Source organism: Charadrius vociferus, unplaced genomic scaffold (assembly GCF_000708025.1).
Source record: "Charadrius vociferus isolate BGI_N301 unplaced genomic scaffold, ASM70802v2 scaffold1, whole genome shotgun sequence".
NCBI lineage: Eukaryota > Metazoa > Chordata > Aves > Charadriiformes > Charadriidae > Charadrius > Charadrius vociferus.
In genome coordinates this window covers 10,836,213-10,858,455 of record NW_009647680.1, presented here as the reverse complement: position 1 = coordinate 10,858,455, position 22,243 = coordinate 10,836,213, and the positions used below count along the sequence as shown (strand labels likewise).

At 44.4% G+C, this 22,243-nt stretch overlaps 1 protein-coding gene across 1 annotated transcript in view; it reads right to left on the bottom strand.

Moving 5' to 3' along the window:
* GUCY2F (guanylate cyclase 2F, retinal) overlaps positions 1-22,243 on the bottom strand; it is a 48,329-nt gene that overhangs the window by 18,565 nt on the left and 7,521 nt on the right. Inside the window, exons 5-16 of the mRNA XM_009881258.1 lie at positions 19,386-19,470; positions 16,046-16,142; positions 15,090-15,224; positions 14,172-14,252; positions 12,970-13,146; positions 11,933-12,089; positions 10,408-10,557; positions 8,173-8,321; positions 6,727-6,890; positions 6,256-6,448; positions 5,950-6,124; positions 878-976 (exon numbers count right to left, since the gene is read on the bottom strand). Coding sequence (XP_009879560.1) covers positions 878-976; positions 5,950-6,124; positions 6,256-6,448; positions 6,727-6,890; positions 8,173-8,321; positions 10,408-10,557; positions 11,933-12,089; positions 12,970-13,146; positions 14,172-14,252; positions 15,090-15,224; positions 16,046-16,142; positions 19,386-19,470 — 1,662 coding nt within the window. The remainder of the gene's footprint in view (positions 1-877; positions 977-5,949; positions 6,125-6,255; positions 6,449-6,726; positions 6,891-8,172; positions 8,322-10,407; positions 10,558-11,932; positions 12,090-12,969; positions 13,147-14,171; positions 14,253-15,089; positions 15,225-16,045; positions 16,143-19,385; positions 19,471-22,243) is intronic.

The following is a 22,243-nucleotide window of genomic DNA, read 5'->3' as shown; positions in this document are numbered from 1 at the left end:
ACTGCTGTCCCCAGCTGTCCGCTGTGTCACCAACAGTTCATCCACTATGGTTTACAGATCCATGTCTTACCCAAGGACACCAATAAAAAGCCGATCTGGGTATACATATGACTGAAATGCAGGTAAATGTTCCTTCCCCACTACTTCTTTTTACGTGTCTGGAAGGCTCCAGCCACGGGACCGTAAGAACCAGCTGAGAGATGGTCTTCTCTTATCTTCTGCAGTTATTGGTTCTGTGTGTGTAGACCTGCTTTTATAACTGGAAGCCTCAGAAAAATAAAGGCAAGAACTTTAGGGGAAAATAGCATGAATACCAATCCATCAAGAAAGACATCAAGAAAACCCAAAGAGGAATTTTAAGGATTCTGTTAGGACCCGCCAACTCATGGAGCTATTATTGCTGATAAATGAAGCCATCACAAATGATGTCCTTCATTTTGCAGGACATCATTGCCTGTGGTCTGCTTTTCTCTCTCTGCACCATGATGGAAGCAGCGCCCACATGTGCTTCAATCCTGGCCGTGGCACGAACATGCATTATTTTACTGTGCAAAAAGAGCTCTGAATTAAGGGTCCTCAGCACGGACTGAAAGCAAGATCCAGCCCATGTAGGAGAAATCTAGGGCAAGATTCATGTCCTTTTTGGCTGATGAGATCCCAATCAGAGGACCGTAGCTGGAAGGCAGGGTCTTAAAGCTAACCTATGATGGCAAAGCTGATGACCTCCCCTCCAGGCTGCTTTGAATTTTGTTGTTTGACTTGCCCCTTTCTTCAGACCTGATTCAGTTGCAATGCTTATCACTAAAGATGCACATTTCTCGGTCTCTCTTGAGAAATTTGTCAACCACCCACCCCAGGGATTGTCCCAAATACTCACGCAGGCCCGTCGACTCCATTCGTGATGCCGTGTTCACTGTGTCTCCAAAGAGGCAGTACCGTGGCATGGTAAGCCCCACCACACCAGCCACGCAAGGCCCTGAAAGACATGTTGTCTGTATAACCCAGAAGGTACTGCACAAAGTTAGGGGCTCACTGACAAACAAATCTCATCCTCTCCTCTGATATTCAAAAACCACTTGGGAATACTGGATTTTTAAAGATCTCATTGGCTTTGGTGCTTGCTACAAGCAATCAAAAATTAAGCATTGCTCTAGGTTGCACATTGGTGTTTTATGCCTGACAAAGGTCCTGTGTGGTAGGAACCTCAGTTCACCACCATCTGGGATAAATTTGTTTAGAGTTCACGAAAGCTCAAGGACTATTGCAACTCTATTTTAAAAAGACCTCTTTTTCCATCTGAAAAATGTAAAGTTCAGATGCTGTGTCATGCCCTGTGTCCCAGTGAAACAGGATTGAAAATCAGCCTTGGACATCCAGAGAAGCTGGCAGCACGCTGGACCACCCTGTGTCCCCTCCTCGGCAAGGAAGATCATTAGCTTGCCTGTCTAGCCAAAAAATGTTTATTTTTCCTCTCTCTCATTCTTTAGATGAGATCCACTCCCTTCCAAACTAGCTCCCAAAGAACCAGTGCCAAGTTCTCAGAGAGAGGTATGCGTGCAGGATTCACAGAGCCATGCACACACACAGAGATAAAATGTGTGACCGGCGAACAGCACAGACAACTGTCATCTGGGGCGCTTGCGTTAGCTAATGTTTGGACTGTGCTCTGAAGGATGAGATGCTAAATTTCATCACCCACAATCTAAAATATCAGGCTTGCAAAATAAATGAAAAAAAAAAAGAAGAAGAGAATGTCCTCAGCAATGTAAGGAGGTGTGGGGCTTCCTGCAGAGAAAAGACAGACCTTTTTTGTATTTTGCATTGGATGCATGTTGTATGTCATATGTCTTTTCAGGCTCTGCCTGCCTTTTCAATTTCATGATCCTTCTGGATTAAGATTTCAGAAAACTGACCTCTAGGAAAGCTTTTCCCATGCAAGTTTACAAGAGATGTGAAAGTAGTACATCAGCAACAGCATCTGAAACGATGCTATAGATAAGTTTTTTCATAATACAAAAAGTTGTAGGTTAAAATGTTTTTTTTACTACTACTACTACTACTACTACTACTACTACTACAACTACTGTGACTACTACGACTACTACTAGTAGTAATAGTAATAGCAACAATTGTAGTAGTAATAATAGTGGTAATAATAATAGTAATAATAATTGTAGCCTAATTTATAAGGGATCAGTTACTTGGTTTAGGACAATGTAATTTTACTGTGATTTTAGCCAAGTTACAAAAACTGATTCTTCATATAGTTTTCAGATACATCTCAAGGACAATGAAACTCCATACGCGAAAGCTAAAGGGGAACTTCGGAAGAGCCCCTCTTGCTGTGAATCTGAAAAGTTGTTCTGCAGAGTCCAAGTAACAGGATTTTAATGCAACGTACAGAGGATGCAAACTGAGAGCTAAGAGATTTTAACTCCTGTCTGATGAAGCATCACTTGCTTAAAGATTTAAAAAAATAAAAAAAAAAAAAGAGAGAGGAAGAATATTTCATACCAAAAATGTTACAAGGACTTAAACAGCATGTGTGGGTCAAACACATGCAGGGACTGCTGGAGATCAAGAAAAGCTGATTTAATGGTGGGGCTTTTTATTGCTAATGTGCTGTGCAACCTTGGATAAGACACTGCCCCTCAGAATCTCTTGTAATTTAATTCCCATCCTTATCAGTACTCACTAATTTGTTTCAGTCTCTTCAGGAGAGGAGCTCTCTCCTGAAGAAGTTTTCTCCACTAGAAGAAGTTTTTCAGGGTCTAGTCTATATGCACCTCTACAGCACCACTGTAAAGGCACTTTGATGCTACTGGATCAAGGTTTGGTCCTTTATATGTGCACACTAATGCAGTACGTGCATAAAAAAGGGTCTTGTTGGAGACATTTTAATTCAAGCTTCAATAAGAGCTTTCCCTGAGAAAACACTAACCCATTTCCATCTTGTGGTGATGACATGACACTCAGAAATCTCAGTAAGGACCAAAGCTGCTTCTGTAATAGGTGTTGCAAGGACACACAAAAAAAAGTGGTTCTTGTCAAAAACCAGCCCTCACTCAGAAGGATTTGATTCAAAGCACAAATATAGGTGGCTGAGCTCCTACAGTAGTTGGTGGAGGCCAAGTCAACGCAGTCAACTGAGCCGTGGGAGCCTTTCCACTTCTGCAGCTGAACATTTCTCAAGGGTCCACTTACATGTCCATCAGATCTCCACTGACCCCCAAAATGAGGGCAGGCTCCCTAACACTACCGGAAACATCTCCACGTGGGTGCCGAAATGTAGATTTCCTACTTAGTCAGTGCAATCACCCAATCATTTCTGCAAAGCTCACAACCTAGCATAGGCAAGATTTTTAGGGCCAGGTACTATCTTTCTAGATCACTACCTGCAGTGTAAGCGTGGCCAAAGGACTTCTCCATGGTGAAAGCATCCGAGAGTTGATTCACTCGCTGCCTTCGCTGCCTGTGTGTGTTCCCCTTTGTCTAGACAGCCTCAGCAAAGGACTAACAAAAACTTCCAGTGACAAATCTCCCACAGTAACAAGTTTCAGATGAAACCAGAGACCCTGTGATAAGAACATTATGGCCAAGTTGTTTAATTATGCAGGTTCGCTGGTTTGTTTTGAAAGGGCACTTTGCCAGGGCTTGCAGGGTCAGTTAACGAGCCGTGCTGGCTACGACTCTGCAACAACCATCAGGGGTGCCGTGGAGGTTAATAGGCTTGATCGAAGTGTGGGGCTGCCTGCCAAAGAGCCTGACCAATAAACAGATCCTCTTCAGCCTCCCTGGAAAAACTAGTCTTCTCACCACAGCTCTCCCCGGCCATCCAGCTCCAGCCCAGACACAGCTGGTGTGGAAACAGCTGAATCAGCTGAGTTTTTCTGGACATGCAGTTAAGTCAAGAGAGGAGAGCCAAGACTCCAGGGTGCATTTAAAGCAGAGGAGAAACTGCAGACCAAACACTGGTCTTCTTGTCCTCTTTGCTTTACCCATGCATTGCCACAAGCAGACCACAGCCATGGGCCAGCAGAAGTTCCCAGAGCTGCAGCTCTCCATTGGGGTTGGATGGACACGGGCAGCCCATGTCCCAGTGGCATTTACTGCTTTTTCAGAGAGAGGATCATGAGCTCTTCTTGGCACCAGTTTCCAGAGAGCAGTTGGCCCACAGAACTGGTGGTCACACCCGTTCTCCATCCTTTCCAGGACAGTGAAAGCATTAGCCAAGCCCTTCTCTCCCCTAAGCGCTTCCTCAATGCTTTCATGATGCTGGTGATTCCCCCGTCATACTTCTTTCCTCAGGAGAAATGGGGTCTAGGGTTAATCAAACTCTGCTGTCAGCTCGGTGGCTCAGAGATCTGGTTTGCTTTGGAGCATGCATTTCTCGCTGCTCCCATGACAGTATGACATTGCCAGATCTGTGCAAAACAAGATCTGGCTTCTGCTTCTTTAGACAGAAAACACCAATTCCTCCCCCTCTTCCTCTCACACCCTACACAACAGCTCATAGCAACACTGCCTTCCAGATACCCAGAGTTCAAAAAAAAACCACAAGAAAAAATGTTACTACTCTCCGCTCACATCACCTAGGGATAGATTTTTGGCTGGGTGCATGCAAGACCTGTTGCAGAACTGCTGTCAACAGGCAGCAGCAGATGTTGCACAGCGAATTCCCCTCTTTCCACATTGAAAATGTGCTTCTGGTGCTCCAGAGACTCCTGCTCCGGGCAAGACCAGCTGGGGCCATAGTCTCCTCTCATTTCTGCCAGAGTATAAAACCCACACTGCTCCTGCAACCATTCCGAGGTACTTTGGAGTTCTGTGAAGGGCCAGCCAAGACCCCCAAACTACAAAGAAAACTGTAGGGAGATGGGTTTTCAGAAATAACCCCAAAAGAAGAACTTATATGGTCTTGGAGATATGAAATATTGATTTTAGCTCTGCTCAAGTCACAGCTCTGTTCTCAGGATATTCTGGGTGAAATCCTTCTTTTTCTCTGCTCTTCTGTCCCTATGTATACAAGAGGGACCAGGATGTTGAATTCTGTAAAACACTTCCATGCCAAAGTTGCAAAAATGTGGGAATTATCAGACAAAAAGCCCTGTAATACTGGGTCAGTCTCCTGGACAACCTTATTAACTATTTGGCTTCCCGCAATGGGCAGTACATGGTGCTTGAAGAGGAAGATGCAAGAAGCCTGGTGACAAGCAGCTGGGAAAAATGTATTAATGGAGGGCTATGGTATAAAATTATGAAGGTTCAAATCTCTTTAAAAAATATTGATTCTAAGACAACAGCAGATGACTTTTCCTCCGTTTAAAATCCAAGTCATACTTTTGGTTACCTGCTGACTGCAATCCTACTGCATGTTTTGTTTTGTTTTGTTCTGCAGTTTAATTACACTTTGTATAAAAAAAAAAAAAAGACTTATTTTCTTTTTAAACAAGCCACTTGTCTGTTAACTGAATAGATTATGACTTCTGTATTAGAGATAATCTACTTTCTTTACAATATACTCTTTTTTAATAGCTGTATCACATATTCTTCCTGTTATGTCCTACCTGTAATAAATCCCCCCAACCTTTTTCGTTCTTTCAATCTATATGCCTGTTTTTCTGTGCTTTTTCATTTCAGAGTTACTAAGATGTCTCCATATCACACCAGTGAACATCCTATGGCACATCAAAGAGACACCCTTACAACAAAACCCTTGTGACTAACGTGTCTGATGCAGTTCCTGACAGCGACAGAATACACAATCTCTCCCCCAAATGATACTGAGCCATTTTCCTCCTTGGAGTTTGTATTTCCATCTTAATGCCCTTGTTGCTATGGAATATTATAAAGTATCTTGTAAGGGTTCTTGTTTCGGGGCAGGCAGGGAGAAAGCATTGAAAGAAGTAGTTCTTTGATGTTCATGCACAGGCAAGCACAGCTGCCTACCTGTGTGCAGCCCGATTCGTATCCTGAGGGGGATGTCTGGCATGTGTCTCATTTTGAATGTTCCCACCGAGCTGAGGATGTCCAGCGACATGTTGGCTATCTCAGCCGCGTGCTTGTTTCCGTTCCGTTTTGGGAGCCCTGACGCAACCATGTAGGCATCACCAATTGTCTCCACCTGGCACATACCATGGCATTAATAAATAAATACATAAATAAATTGAAAGAGATGGGAAGGAGCAGTGGAATAAAACTACAAGAGTGTTTGACCCAGGCATGGTTTGATCCTCATGCCCAGGTACCCCTCACCTTGTAAACATCATGGTTTCCAAGAACAGCATCAAACAGCGTGTAAAGGTCATTCAGAAGGTCAACGACTTCAATGGGTTCACTGAGGGCTGAAATGGTTGTGAAGCCCACGATGTCACTGAAGTAGATGGTCACCTGGTCAAAATACTCTGGCTCCACAGTGCCACCAGTCTTGAGGGCTTCTGCCACCGATCTGCAATAACACCACAAGTAATGATGACAGGGCACAAACCCTTGTTGTAGGGCATGCCCAAGAGCTCAGAAACTCTTGTCCTACTGTCCTCAAAAGATCTTCCAATAAATGGAAGGATCTATATGGCTGTAACAAGCATTGATTAAAGTTTCTTACTTTGATTGGGAGATGCTTGTCAAAATTGGAGGTCAGCTCTGCAATCTTGCTCATTTCAGGGGAACTCCTCTGTCCAGTCTAGCTATAGGATTATTTTTACTATTTAAAGTACCAGTACTTACGGGGGGAGCATTTGTGACAGCAGTTTTTCTGTCTTCTGTTTTTCAATCTCTAACTCTTCAGTCCGCTCCCTGATTAAATCTTCCAGGTTGCTCGAATACTGCTCAAGCATCCTGAGCATTGAGTCAATGATATTGGTCTTTTTCCCTTTGTTGATGGTTTTGAACTGGAAAAATCAAACTAGAGAGTTATTTCTCCATCTCATTACATTATTGTAGCACTCTACGTTTGGAAAGGAACAAAAAGCAAACACTTACTTCTAAAGGGACAGTGGGAAGGCATCAACAATAAAGTCAAACCAGAAAGCGAATTTGCATCACTAACTATGGAAGCTGCCCAGGAACATGTTGCTCCTCTATGAACTTTCAGTGAGAGTTAAGTGAAACACGACCTTCCATGAGTTGGCAATGTGTATGTGAGTTGTTATGGAGTCCTATCACGCTGCAAATTTGCACCCTCATTTCTCCCATGACCTGCCTTTAGGGTAACTTGCGGCCCTTTGCATTCAGAGGTGCAAATTTCAGGGCATTAGCCACACTTAGAACCTGTTTATCTATTACTGGCCTTAAATCCACCTTTGCACACTGTCATGTATGTGTACTGCCATCCTCCTCCCCCAAATCCTCACTGAGTTGTGCTCTGTCCTCTTGACCTGCAGCTGAGCCTCTGGACTGTTTTGATAATCTGTGGCTTCAGATGCTGCTTTAGACTCAACAGTGGAGTCCCACGAGTGTAAAATTAATCACAGTTTCATAGCACCAAAAGGTAAAAATTACGGATATTGGTTTACCTACTTTGACCTTATAAAAACATAAGAACAGTACTGCTGGATCAGACAAGGGGTTTATTTTGCCAGTACCTGTCCACAAGACTGGCCAGCAACAGATGTCTGGGAAAGCTGTTCAAACAGGATTCAGCTACAGTCATATTTCCTTGGGATGTGCTCCCAGCCTCCACCAATCTGCAGTTCAGAGACCTCCTATGCCAAACGTTGTATCTTTGTGTTTAGCAGCCTTTGGTGAATTTTCTTTTTAAATTAAGTACCTTTTAAACACTTTAGAAGATCAAACAACATATTGATCTGAAGGTGCTATCGTAACTTACAGATCTTTGATCTCCATGAGACCATCAGTGCAGGTACACTGCAAATGTGAAGACACCAAGCCCATGTCCAGCCTGCTTCACACCCCGTGTCATGGTGACGTGGCAGCCCAAGTTCAGGACAAGCCGTAAGCCAGGTGAGGCCTGGCCAACAAAACCAAATATCCACACAACAAAACCATAAAATAACGCAATAGCAAAGGCAAGACTAGAGCTCTGGGACTTCTCCAGTTATTACTTAAGGGCTCACTTAAAGAAATAAAACGCGCTTTCCTGCTGAGTACTAGCAAAGGATTGTACCTGCTGCGTACAAGCAAAGGATTGAACCTGCTGCTCTGTTTACCGACCTTATGAAATACCTCCTCAAAGGTTGGACGTCGCTCGGGTGCTTCACCCCAGCATTGCTTCATTACCTGGATGCACTCCAGGGGGGCCAGCTCAGGAGCTATGTTTGGGCGGCACAGGGGAGGGGGCTTCTTCACTTTCTTTATAATTTCTGCGACAAAGAGAAGAATGGGAAGCACATTGTGAGATAGGTGGTCTTGGTGGGGACAAGGGACATAGATCTTTTCATCTGTCCCTTGCTCACTCCTTCATCCATCAACATTATTCCTCACCACCCAACGGCTGTGTCCAATGGACCTGGGGGGTTCTGCTTTCCTCTGCCAGGAGGCTTTTGGAGGATTTAAAAGATTAGAGATTCATCTGCCTTCTTGTCCCTGGAGAACCATGTTATGAACAATAAAGTGGCTGGATGGGGGAAGGTTGTGTGACAGATGGATGTGTGAGCCTGCAGGCTTGTGTTTAATTAAACTGCCTCTGACTCTCTGCGATCCTCTAAGAGAGCAGAGGGTTACGGCCGAGCCCAGACAGGAAGGATACCAGCCTCTGACGTTTCATCATTAACTGGGAACCAGTACATAGGAGGCTGATGGGAATGGAGACAGTGGAAAGTATTTTAAGGGGGAGAGACTGGGTTCAAAACAACATCTGGGAAGTGACTGCCTATCCAGAGGTGAAATAACACTAATAAGGAACTGGGCTTGGGCTTTCAAACCCTGAGAAGTCAGCCCTTAAATCTGCGGGTTTTAGATAAACCAGCCTTACAGCGAAGGAGTGGAGCTGCAGATTTCATTGACAGATGAAGCACAGACAGGGGAGTGTGACGTCTGGACCCAACCCCGGCTTCAATTTCGGTATTTCTTAGTAAGGATATCCTGGAGGAAATGCATTTTTTTTCACCCAAAGTGATTGCATTTGAAAGTTTCATCTTGTGAAGTGCAGAGCAGTCATCTGGAGCAAAAACCACCCTCTTTCTGGCAGGAGCCCTGCCTTTCCACAGCTGTTGCTGTGAGTACCCAAAGCTTTTCAGTGTTGACAGTTTACTTAAAGCTCTTTGGCTCATCCCACCAGTCTCCACCAAATGAACTAAACAAAGCACCTGGCCCAAATATTTCCACGGGCAGCCAAGGGGAAATGCCTTCCCCAGACAGTTTTAAAGTTCACGCCACAAGTGAAAGCTCCTTGAGGGTTAGGACGGAATGAGTTGAAATTCATCATTTCATCAGGTGAGGAAACTGGAGTGTACTACATGCAACATTTGCTGGAGGTTCCCTGTGGGGACTAGGTAGGGGGACGCCTGATAATTATATCGTAGGCTACATCATAGGTCCAGCTCTGAATTACTGAGCAGGTTATGTCATAATTATCATTGTCTTGCATTGTTGCAGCAGCCTAGGGTGCAGCAAGGTCAGAACCCCATTTTTTCAGGCACTGAACCGGCAAATACTGAATGGCCATACCCCACTTGATGACTGTCCAGCTTCAAATGTGTTGAGAACAGGTTTTCACTGAAATCAGCTCTTTTTTGCTTGTTTTTACTCCCTCCCTGTTCAAGTGCTTGTGACCTGACCCTGACTGCAGCACAACACCGTTTGAACTAATGAGTGTTTCACCATGAGCAGTTCCTAAGGGCTTCACCTATTTGCTATTTCTGATACAAGCCACCTTATATGTAAGTCAGCGGGGTCATGATATATCACTTTGATCTCTGCTGAAGATAGAACCTCTTTAAATGGGGATGTAATTAAGGAAAAATAGATGGGCAGATGGACAAAACAGGATGCTAGCAAGGGGTCCAGCTCATAAATCTCAACCCCTATGACATATAAAAAAGAGCCGATGAGTGGGAAGCAAAGGAGTTTCCAAGCTATGGGAAATTCTGCCATCAGATTTCACTCCACACTGTGACGAAAAGGCAAAGTTTGGACAGGGAACTGGAGGTGTGGTAGTGGCCTGACTGCCAGCCAGCTCGGAGCATCTTGGCGGGGAACACAGTGCCCCAACCCCGTTGAAAGCAGTGGTGAGTGACATACCGCGGCTGAGATCAGAACTACACATTTTGGTGTTCATTATGGATGTTTTGTTGAAAATAGCCTTTTGTCACCAAGAAAGGTCATGAGATTGGGACATTATTTCCATACTATTCATATATTTCCATATGTTTTACCCAAAGGGTTTGGCCAGACCTTTTGTGAGTGCTCTGTGTAAAGCCTTAAAAATGTACCGAAATGGTTGCCTACCTTCAGCTGAGAGTTCTGACATGCAGTACGGTGGACCCCGAACAATCACTTCTTGTAGGATGATTGCAAAGCTGTAAATATCCCCTTTGAACGTGCCTTTTCTACACATGTCTGGGTCCCTCAGTAACTCAGGAGCTGTCCAGAGCAAATCTAAAAAAATCAAGAGCATCCCACTTCTTACACTTGAGCTCAGACTACTGCAAATTAAGCGCTTAAAAGAACACTTCATTTCAGTCACTTGAGGAAAAGCTGGAACATGCTTCATTATTTACTGGATTAAGACTTTTACTTCTTGGGATGTGTTAGAAATATTAAACTTCCATCCTGACAAAAATTTTGAATTTTCCAAATTTCACTCTACTCATTTTTCCACTCAAAAAAATGTTGCTGTACCAATAATTTATTCCCTATAACACCAGCCCTGAACTTCAACATAGCTCTTCTCACCATTGCCAAAAGCTTTAACACACTTTTTTCTTTGAAAATGTCACTCAGAAAAAATGTTGGTGCTGAAGCCTGGATTTCTTGTTACCGTTGCTCTTTCACAAAAAAAGCAACAGTTAATAAAATATTTTCTGTAGTTCTTCCTAAATGAAAGCAGTTTCCGTAAAAGCAATTTGTGTCAGTCTGAAGCATGATCACTCTTTATAATCCAACAGTTCAAGTGACAAAAGACACAGTTGTAAAATATACCCAGACTCATCAAGAAATGAGGCTTCTTCAAGCTGGGATATTGTTACCCTGGTAACTGTGTATTCTGAGTAATGGGAATAACGAAAATTTCAGCCACTGCAATATATATAACTTTTGTAAGGGAGAAGAAAGTCTTCTGGCAACTGACCTGTCTGAGACACTGGGAATCTGTAGGAATCAAATCGTGTGACAGAGGCATTGAAATACTACATACTACTTGAAACCCATTTTGAAGAATAAACTGGGACACCAAAGGAACCCCAAGGCAATGGCCAGGTGAAAGAAATCCTGTCAAAGTCTCCAAACCTGGTCCCATGACATGTGGTCCCTAAGTGGTGGGAATGTCATGTGGCAGCCTTTCGTGATCGGCATGTAGAGGACCTATTTCAAAGAGACCTGTATCATTTTGTGTTTCAGATGGCTTAGTTTTACAAAACCAGGCTCTTTGCATTTGGGTTAACCTAAAACTTCAAATATAGGGTTGGGGCCAGAGATGTGAAGCCAGTTCCACCAGCCACAGAAATTCAGGTTTGATCATATTTCAGGGGCACTTAAATCCTTCTCCTGCTACAACAAGCATAAGTTCTGTCACTGCTTACAATAAAGTCTTTTTTCTTTACCATGACATTCTGCTATTCACTTCACTTTCAGGAATTCTGAAAAAACTTTGTTTATCCTTTCCTGTAACAATGCATTGTATACAGGTAACTAGATGTCATGAGATTGAGCTCATAAATCCTTATGTGGCCACTGGCCTGCCATTGCATTAGGACAAGGATCTTCTAAATCAACGGACAATTATTTCCAAAAACTATTTCCTTGTGGCACCTACCTTCTGGGGGTGGCTGAATATACGGGCATTTCTGTGCTTCTAAGAGCTCGTTATAACCATAGTCAGTGATCTTCAGCACAAACCGGCCGTCCACAACGCAGTTACGAGACTTCAGACGTCCATGGGCAAAATCTCGGTGATGCAAATATCTAATTCCCTATGAAACACAGAAAACGTAGAGGCTGTTCCTTAAGAGTTATATTATCTTTCAGCATTCAGAGACAGCAAGCCAAACCGTCACCTTGGATAACATCAAATACGGCATTGACTCTACGGGAAATGCAGTGCTGATCAACCCAAGAAACTGGGAAAAGTTCGAAAATTGATTAGGAATAAGAACTGGGCTATCTGCACCCTAATGTAACAGTCAGATGCTTCCCTCTGTAACCCTAGGACTCATTGCACTCAGAAGTTGTACTTTTAGACAAGGTTAAGAAGGTGGACACAAGTGGTACCCAATGGTTAAGTCAAGGGAAGCCATTAAGAGCTGGATGCCCTTACCCAGATACCTCAAGGAGGATCAGAAAGTGGATCATGGGCTGTAAGAATGGTTCTGGCAGTCTGTCCTCTGCAGGCCACTTGTCCCACATTGGTCATTCAGCATTAAGGGATGAAAACACATGGGACATGATTGTAAGTGTCTGAACATTCTTCTAAAGTGACCACATGTGTAGCCATCCTGTGACAAGGGATGGCTACAGTTTGGCTCTATACTGGATGCATTTCTTGTTTATGACAAGAAAGGGCCTTTGGAAAGTAAGAATTTGTCACCAAATTCATTGTTCTAGGTGACCAGTTCTAGCCTGATGTGTAGTTTTAAACTGCCATCCTGCCGTGTGGATGTAGTCCTTTCACCCTGAATAGAGCTTCTCTCAGATGGTAACAAAACAGGAATAAGAGACCCGTGTCTACCGGTATAATTACATCCACATTGGTTTTCCCTGCATTACTATACAAATCCCAAAGTCCTGGATAAAATAGCTATGCTGATATAAAGTCACATGCAGGTCATGCCTCAGCAGGAGCAATGGATTTACTTTAATTAGATCCATCACGAGAGAGGACTTGAACATCCAATCCAGTTTCATATCTTCGTTTCTCAGCAAGTCCTCCAGGCTTCCTCGGGAGCAGTACTCCGTCACAATGGCAAAGATGCCACAGTCAGAGAAAAAGCCCAGGAACAGATTCACATTTTCATGACGCAGATCTTTCATCTGAAACAAGACAGTGAATCACAGCGAGACCAAGTCAGCCAGACATCTGCTCAGCAGCTTCTTTGTATCATTAGATGTCCTTACCATCCCTGTACTCCCAACTAGTCTTTCACACAAGGATGGGGAAGAAAACAACCTCTTTGCTGCTTACTTTCAGCTATCCTACACTCTTTTTAAAGTTTGCTTTTCTTAGTCTATCCATTAGAACAAAGAAAACAAGATAGGAAAAGCAAACCGAACAGAAATTTGTTTTTCTTTAGACAAGCTGGGTTGGATCTTTCACTAGGACAAAATGGCTTCGCGGGGGTGAATTGAGTTCAGTATGTGGAGTCTTGCTCCAGCTCTGGTCTGATCTGGAAAGCAATACCATGCCTGGAGGATCCAAAGTCATCCATCAGTGCTGGCTTTGGATACATGCCCCAGTAAATTTGTTATATTTGTATGCATAAAAATGCCACTCCTATGTTAGCAGTAGCTGCCAACAACTAATGGTCTTGAATTTGGAAAATAAATGTGTTTGCTTGTCATTTAGTCATAATAATAAAATGGAAGACTAAAAGTTAACTTCTAACAGGCGTCTTAGCTGGAGACACAAAGCAAATCCCAGAGAAATGCACAACCATGTCTGTGCCACTCTGTCAACAAATAACACATGAGGAATCTCTCCCAGTGCCTCATCCTGCCCTGACAGAGGCAGGGATGATCTCCTCCAAACCACTCTGCCTTTCTAGACAAGGCCACTTAGAGGACTCGCCATACACTCAGCATTGCACCAGCTTTGAAGTGTCAGGTCCAGGGTGGGGTTCTGCGAGCGGCTGACTCTGACACACGGGTCATTGGTTAAGTTTGTCAGATGCAATCATGCGTGGTCCATTCCGACAGATTTCACCGGGCAAGACTCATTGGCAGCCACGACGCACGATTCAGTGCATAAACAGGAGACAAGGAGAATAAAAATACCCTGCAGCCACAAAGGTCCCCCGAGCAACCTTCCCTCCACACACCCAGTCATCCCCTGTTCCTACCTTCCTCAAGATGCTGGTGGAGCTTTGCCGCAGATTGTGAACTGCTCCCGTCTCAAATTTTTTCAGCCATACCCAGTCTCCCTGTCCACAACACAGGTGGGTGAATGATAGAGCAAGTCTGTGAGCAACAGCTAACATGGGGACCTAGGCCTGAATTCCAGATCCTTGACTTTGCAAGTGGCTGGGGATTTTCAATGTTCTTGGCAGTAGGTTCTTTCTATATTGCACCCGAATAAGAATATCAACAGGAAACCCTCAAAAAATGGGGTGAGGCGGGACCTTCACCTGGATCAGAACTTCAGACCTGGAAGGTGCATTAGTATCTGATAAACAACAAAAATTGATTAAAAAAGAAAGTAACTCTGTCCAGAGCTTTTCTCTGGCATTAATGATCAAGTTTATTGTGCTCATTTCAGGAAAAATGACCATGCTGTTTTTTCAAAAAGCTGTGTTTTTAGGAAAGAACTGATGGATGGGGTGAGTTTTTTTGGCCGTTGCCTCTGCTTAAACTCCATGCAGTCCTATTGGCACAAAGGGGAATTTGATAGCTTTTGTTCTGTGTATTTGGAGGCTGCCTTGTAAAAAAGGTCCTCATTAGATGTGTCACCACCTAAAGGCTCTGTCCTGTAATAAAGGTTCTTCATGGTGCCTTTAGGACATCTCTAACAGGGACCAGACCTGGCAACACTACATAGGGGTGTCAGATACCACCACCCAACATGACTCCAAGTGTTGGAGTGAGGGTTGGGATAGAGTCACTCTAAGCACTGGTAAGTCCATGATTTGGAGTAACTTATTCTGTTATGTCAGCAGTATTCACATCCTGGGACCAACAGTACTGGATCCCAAGACTTTCTCCCCTTAAGCAGCTCAGTGAACTGAAGCAGTGGGAGAAGGCTGCACGAAGTCCCTACCTACCTCATACAAAGCCACATTGGAGGTTTCGTGGGTGGCAGCTGCGCTTTTCAAGGAAAAAGAGCGGGTTACAGATTTCAAGCTTCTGCCATCAGCTGCTACGCTGTTTGCATCAGTCAGACTGTCCAAGGTCAGTCTCTGGAAGACAAGGGAAGCAGGTGCAAGACAGTTACCACCTCTAGATGTAAACCTCCACTCCAGCTCTGCCTCAGGCCATACATTTCATCCATGCTAGCAACCTCGCAGACTTCTCACCTCACCTCACTGAATACCTCTAAAAGGCTGATGAGGTTGACCTCGTGTAGTACCTTGAAACACTACAGCAGCACTTTAGTTGATGGAAATGCCGTGGCTTGGGAGAGACACCAGAGGAGGCAGGTACCTCTTTGAGCAGGGCACAGGGAAGTGTCTCCTCTGGCATAGACAAGAAGCCTGTATCTGTGCCAGCGACCTAGGCAAAGGGATCACTCCACAGTAGTCCATATCATCGGCACGGTCCTGGGCATAGCTCTGGCCTGGGCCAAATAACACTCCCCAAGGAGATCCCCATCTCTGGACAGGAGCCAGCAGGGGCCAGGAACGGTTCCTAATAGGTAGTTTGGATGCAGACACTTTATTATAGAGGGTAAGATGGTTTAGTTATACAGACATGGACTGTGCGATGCCATCCAACCTCAAGAACAAAGAATAAGCCCTGGCTGTTAGAATACACAGAACCAAGAGTACTATTTTACATCATCATACATCATCTGGCACTGCATCTGCGTCTCCTCTGAGACCCAAAACCACTTGGCATACGGGAAATTTTCTGATATGGAAGGAAAAATGAGATATGGAAGGGAAAATGAGACATGGAGAAGTGAACGACCTTCTCAGAGCTTCGTGGGTATGAAAATACCACACAGCAAACCTGTCTTTGAGTGTCCCACCAGATTAGTTTCACAAATGGAAGGACTTACCTTTTTATGTAGCTCTGGGTTGATGAAGACGAGGTCATCCAAGGTCAGTATTATCTTGTTAGGTCCCCTGAATAGCTGGCTGTTCAAGATACTATGCCTGAGAGATTTGGAGAGTCACAGTTATCATATTTAGGTAGGTAACCAGCTTACTCCACCCCCGAGCCCCCCACATCTGGTTTCCCCACAGTATTAGGAAAGTGCAGCATGTGGTGTGGCAATGGGGATGGACATAGGTGAAAGCAGTAGACAAACCGTGATGTCCTGACTTGGACTGAAATGCCCTGAGGCAAACAGCAAGGGTTATCCAACGCACAGACAACAAAAGCTTGAATCTCAAAGGGTCTCATCACAAATAGACATCTTGAGTCAATCTGGTTACAAATACGAATTGGATATCTATGTAATGCATCCTTTGTTTTGCCTGGGTTTATTTTTCATATCCCAAATCATTCTCCCTTAGGAGACAGTAATAGGTTTTATTAGACCAGCCAATCTGGCTGGTGAGCAAACAGCCCTCAGGCACACTTAGGGACTGAAAGGGAACCACGGATAATTTATAAAAGCTGCCTGGACACCAGTCACCATCAAAATGTACTGGCTGAATCTCTATATCATTGCATGGCGCAGTACGAAGCACACAGCAAGATACTACCGTGGAATGACTGCAAGATAACACAGAGGGAAAAGCTACGGGGAATGAGCAGTTTGGCATGCGTGGCACAGTGCAATGCAGTGTGGAGGTCTTGGAAACAGTATTGCTGAGCCGGCGCCATTCCTCTTGGTCAGGAGTAATTAGATCAAGAAGACTGTGCTGATTTAGATCTACTTCTTCCAGGACCTCAGCCAGATGGGATGTCTATCACGCACTGTGTAACACAGGACAAATGTGCTTCTGGCATCTCCATGGGATGCTGTTGCCCATTTTCCAAGGGATGACTCTCTGCACTCCTCGATAGGCGACCAGGGTTGCAGAATTGCCATGGGTGAGACAAAAATCAGTATAGTTGTCAGACCAGCAAAGACACTATCTGTTGCTTGACTGCATCCTGCTGCTTGCCCAGCTTCTCTCGAATTTGCAAGGCAGAAGAGACCACAACAAGAAATGGTGCACTCTCAGGGACTACATGTTCATAGGACAGTTCAAACAGGCTTACATCCACTTTTTGTAAATCAATATGAGACATTCCAGAGTTTCATTGTTAGCTTTTAGCTGGCATTTATCTGACACTAATACCCACCACATGCCCATTTGATGGACTCAGGGAAGAGGCAGAAGTCACAACCCATTATACTGAACCCCCTATTTCAATGGGCGTCAAGGTCTCTAACCCTGAGCACAAAGCACGCTATTGACATCAGACAGTCAAAACCTCATCAAGCAGGAACAGAGAAGGGGAAGGAAATCTCTCCCACTGCCCTCAATGTCACTTTTTTTTTGTTTAATGAACTTTGTTTACACTACAGCAGATGTCTGATCTGCACACACCTAAGACTCTTCCCGATGAGGTGGGCAATAGGGTGCCTTTTGCTAACTTTACTGTAGCAGGAATCCACTCCACAAAATATCCATAGATCACCATGATTTCCATTGCACATACCACTCCAGGCATTTTAGAAGAGCACAGAGAGCTTTTTGGAGTTCAGAGGGAGCCGTCGCCATATGACCACAGGCATTGCCTGAGATGATTTTTTACAGTCTTTCCCTCACCACGTGTCCCAAGCCACCCAACTCAACTTTGTTCAAAAATCTCATCACTTAGGTACTTTTCACCTGCCCTCCTGAAAAACTTGTTTGGCCAATCACATCTTCTCCCCAAGCATGGAGGAAAACACCGCTCTGCTGAAAGCAAAGCACAGAGAATGGAGTGACTCGTTTAAAGTCATGCAGCAGATCCCTGGCAAAGCTAAGACCAGAGCTCCCACATTTGAACTCAGACCACGCTGTGGTTTAAATTTAGTTCCAGACATGCCCTTCCCTAACATAAATCATTGTCTGAGTCATGCTAGACTTTTTTTTTTCTTTCCCCCTTGCAGATGGCCATACATCTTTACTCATGACTGAGCCTTCCCAAGCACAGTCTGGTACTTGTGGAACAGCTTACAAGTAGAGTAGGCAGTAAGATTGTCTTTTATTTACGTAATTGTAGAGGCTGGTGGCCAAGGGATAGAGCAGGGATTTAAAGTGCGGGTGGATGGAGGCAACCTCCTCAGTGCCTGCAATTAGAAGGTATCAGAAGCAGCTGTGTGTCATAGGCAAGGAACCGTTGGGGGCGTTGCTTGCTGGGTGGCCTTATATCATCTGGGTTTGGAGGAATGATTCAGGAGTGGAGAGAAAACATGTTTTGGGATGATCTGAGATGGATGGGAAAATCCAAGAACCCTGCTTTGCCGAACTCATTGCTGCTGAGTAAATATGCCTTCTAATTTCACTTTAATTTCATTCTAATTTCAGTCACGCACCATGTAAACATCAATAATGAGACACAGATTACCCCAGGGGCCGGTATGGAGCAGATTACCTGAGGTTATGGCCACATTGTCGTTGCCAAAGAGGTACCCATAACTCTTGGACCAACCGGTCCACGCTGGCTCATGTCCACCTTAGATATAGAGTCGGGACACAAGTGTGACCTATGCAATTGTTGGAAACTGTCCGTTCCCCAGCAGACTACTTCATTTCCTCCAAAGATCCCATGCCCAGAGCAACCTATACACAACGTGAATGACTGGGGAGCTGGACTCCAGTTCAAAACTGGGAGGGAATCAGCTTGGTAATAAAGAGGTATCCTAATTAACTGCTCCAAACCCTCTCCAGAGTTATTCTCTCTCTCTTTCTCTTTAGTACATGGAGAAAGTAAAGAGGGTCAGCCTAGCTGCTTCATTGGAATCATGATTATATTAGGGACAGAAATCCAGGAAAGAATGGTATGGAATAAGAAAAAGACATTTAACGTGACAGTCCACTCAGCCTCCACCCCGACATTCTTAAAGCAGAGTCCTGTCTCTTGTTTGTACAGCACACTCTGCACTTCCAAAGTGATGCTCACCTTCCTAATGCTTCAGAGCCAGCATGAAGCTAATCCTTCCAGCAACAGATGGCAATTTTTTTGCCAAACCTGCACTGGATTAAAGGCAAAATGGCTCTTCCTGAGACTGCAGAACCAATGCCCTCAGTGCTCATGCCACTGCCACTTCATAAAGTGCAGAGATACGTGGATGAAGAGCAAAGGCCACAGTCAAACCTGCTATGTGTTCACATGGTCCAAACTGCTGGTTAAAGTGCAAGTCTCCCACAGAAGCTAAAAGTGGCACCAAACCCAATACCTACTGCAGTTCTCACCTGATGAGAGAAGCCAGGCCCACAGCACAAAGCACCAGGGCAAAAATCAGCATTACTCCCAAAATCATGACGGTAGGCTCAATCCCTGTGCAAAGAGGGGGAAAGAATCAGTGAATTAGAAAGTCCCTGTAATTTAGGCAATAATGTTAAAAATATCAGTGTAACGCCATTAGACTACAAAGTCAAATATTCAGCCAGGAGAATGCTAGAAGTCAATTTTTATGCAATGTTACACACATAAATTTTATGTAAATACACAAATACCTACTCAGTTTATTTACATGAGGCTACAACTACTTTAATTATCTATTTCCATGCACTTTTTTTCTATAGCAGCTCTAGAGCCCTGGATCAGTGGAAAAATACTTTTTACTTCAAGTAAATAAAGACTGGACTTGCAGGGAAGAGTTAAGTTTTAGAGGCAGTTTCTGCAAAGTTCGTAACTTTTGAACATTTGACCCTCTTCTCTCCAGGAACCAAAACACTGAAGAAAAGCTTTATCATGTGGTACCGAACTGGCGGCCAGTGTGAGTCACCAGCCCATCTGGGATTTTTCATTCCCCACTACAGATTTCTAACGCTGAAAAGAGCAGAAGAGGAGGAGAGGGCTGATGTCTTCCCCAATGGGCCCATCACCAGAAAGTACTGGAGACACATACTTTGGTCATGAGTGTCTTTGCTAGAGAGCTAAGGAAAGCTGACATGAGTGCATGAGCTAACATTCCAGTGGGAAGTGTTTGCTGTCTCTGTCTCTCTGTGTTCTGTTTATTTCTATTTTATTCTGTCTGTGTTCAGAGATCATTAAACACAAACAAGCATGGAGAAATTAGGGTCGATAAAAGGTTCATGACTCTACGTCACTCGCACCTAAATCACAGGCTTTTGTGCAAGCACTGAGACCTAGAGCTTCCCAGTGAAAGCTGCAGGAATTTTTGAAAATTAACGTTCTTTTCAGGAACAGACAGAACATTTTAGCCAAAATTTTCCTGCCAGGTTTGGACTTACATTCTACTTCAGCCTAGGGCCTTAGTCCCTGAGTGTCCTCACACACACACTGTCGCAGGTTGCCCAGAGAAGTTGTGGCTGCCCCATCCCTGGAGGTGTTCAAGGCCATGTTGGACGGGGCTTGGAGCAACCTGGTCTGGTCGAAGATGTTCCTGCCCAAGGCAGGGGGGTTGGACTAGATGATCTTTAAAGGTTCCTTCCAACCCTAACCTTTCTATGATTCTATGGTATCATGATTCTATGTAAGAAGTCACTCTGCTTTCATGCTTCAACCTGGAACTAGCCCTGTACACCTCCATCTGAGAGGAAAACCAGGCACAGTAGAGTCGATACTTCACACCTATTTCTCCATCTTGCAGACTGTTTGGATATAGACCAACGTTTCACTCCACCAAAGCGCAATGGAGACACAGACAGCTTTCTTCAGGAGGTGCTCACCTTGAATACAGGAATGAGCAGGATCACACCAAACTGGCCTGGAAGCAAGGGTTTGTTCTTCACGCAAAGATAAAGTTAGAGTGTTGCGGTCCCTGTAAGAGCAGGTGACAGCAGCCTGACATTCAACCCTTGGAGGCAAGGGGGCTGCCAAAGGTGTGCCTCCCTCCAGAAGGGTGAGTGTGAAGCCAGAACACGTCTGATAAAGGTCTTCCTTTTCCCATGGAAAAGGAGGGAGCGGATCACCTTAATGGCAGACTTGCAGGACACCTAGTGCTCTGGACCTCTGGAAACCTGCTGGGAAACTTGTTACTGAAGAGAGAATGAGCTTCGAATAGCCCAGTCATATGGGAATGGGTTGGTTCTCTTGTGGACAAAGGAGAAAATGCCTCCTGGACAAACGAGTGATGAAGTGTAGGGGTAAGAAAGACCCATCTCATATCTCTGCGTGACATTCTAACATTTTCAAAGAGAATCTGTAACCCAGACCACAATGTGGTAGGAATAATGTGGAGTTTGTTAATGCTCTCTTCTGTATTCAGTCAGGGTTGGTTTTGTTTTTTTACTGGCATTGTCTTCTGAGCTTCCTCAGGTAGCCCCCAGAGGCTCTGCTGTCTGAACAAACCTCCCTTGAGAAAGAGCCTCAGAAAAATTCTTTTGCTTATTACCATTGCATTTTACAACCCACAAGTGCTTGACCATAATTTAGAGGTCTCTAAGGCAACGTGGTACTTGAAAGGCAGCGCAGAAAACTGAGGAATAGCAAAGGGTCTCTCCCTGATCATGCCCTTTGCTCAAAGTATGGGCACTGCTACCCATCATGACATGAGGACTCTTCCACAGCTGGAAAACATCCAAATCCAATTTCGTTCACTGAAGCAGCATCTGAAAAGCTGAGAGCAAGAGCTGGTTGGAGCACAAAAGAGAAGTGAACAAGAAAGAGTAAAAGGGCAAGAGAATTGAAAAATAAACACCCAGATAAACAAATCCTGAGGCATAGGAGATAGATAGTGAAAGCAATACCAAAGACCAGACCACTCATGTCACTGATGGATGGGCCATTGCAGGAATGACGCAAAGCCTTGAGAAAGCTCAACCAGAGCTTTATAACTAATCAGAAGTGAAAGCAAGGTTATCATGGGCTCATGGGAAAGAGCAAACTTATGGCATACTTGAGGGGACTTGTGGGATTGCGTTAAACTCATTAGGGGACGCCTTAAGCGGACTGGGGGAGTATATGAAACTTCTTACGGGATGTTTAAAGGAAGGGAAAAAAATGGGGAAAGGGAGAGATGGGGGTGAGTTGGGGAGGCTCAGGCATTGGATACTGGAGAGGACGGGAATGCTGGTCAGAGCATACATAAGTATACTGTGCATTTTTCCAGCCAAACCCTCCACCTGATGATCACAGTCTGTCC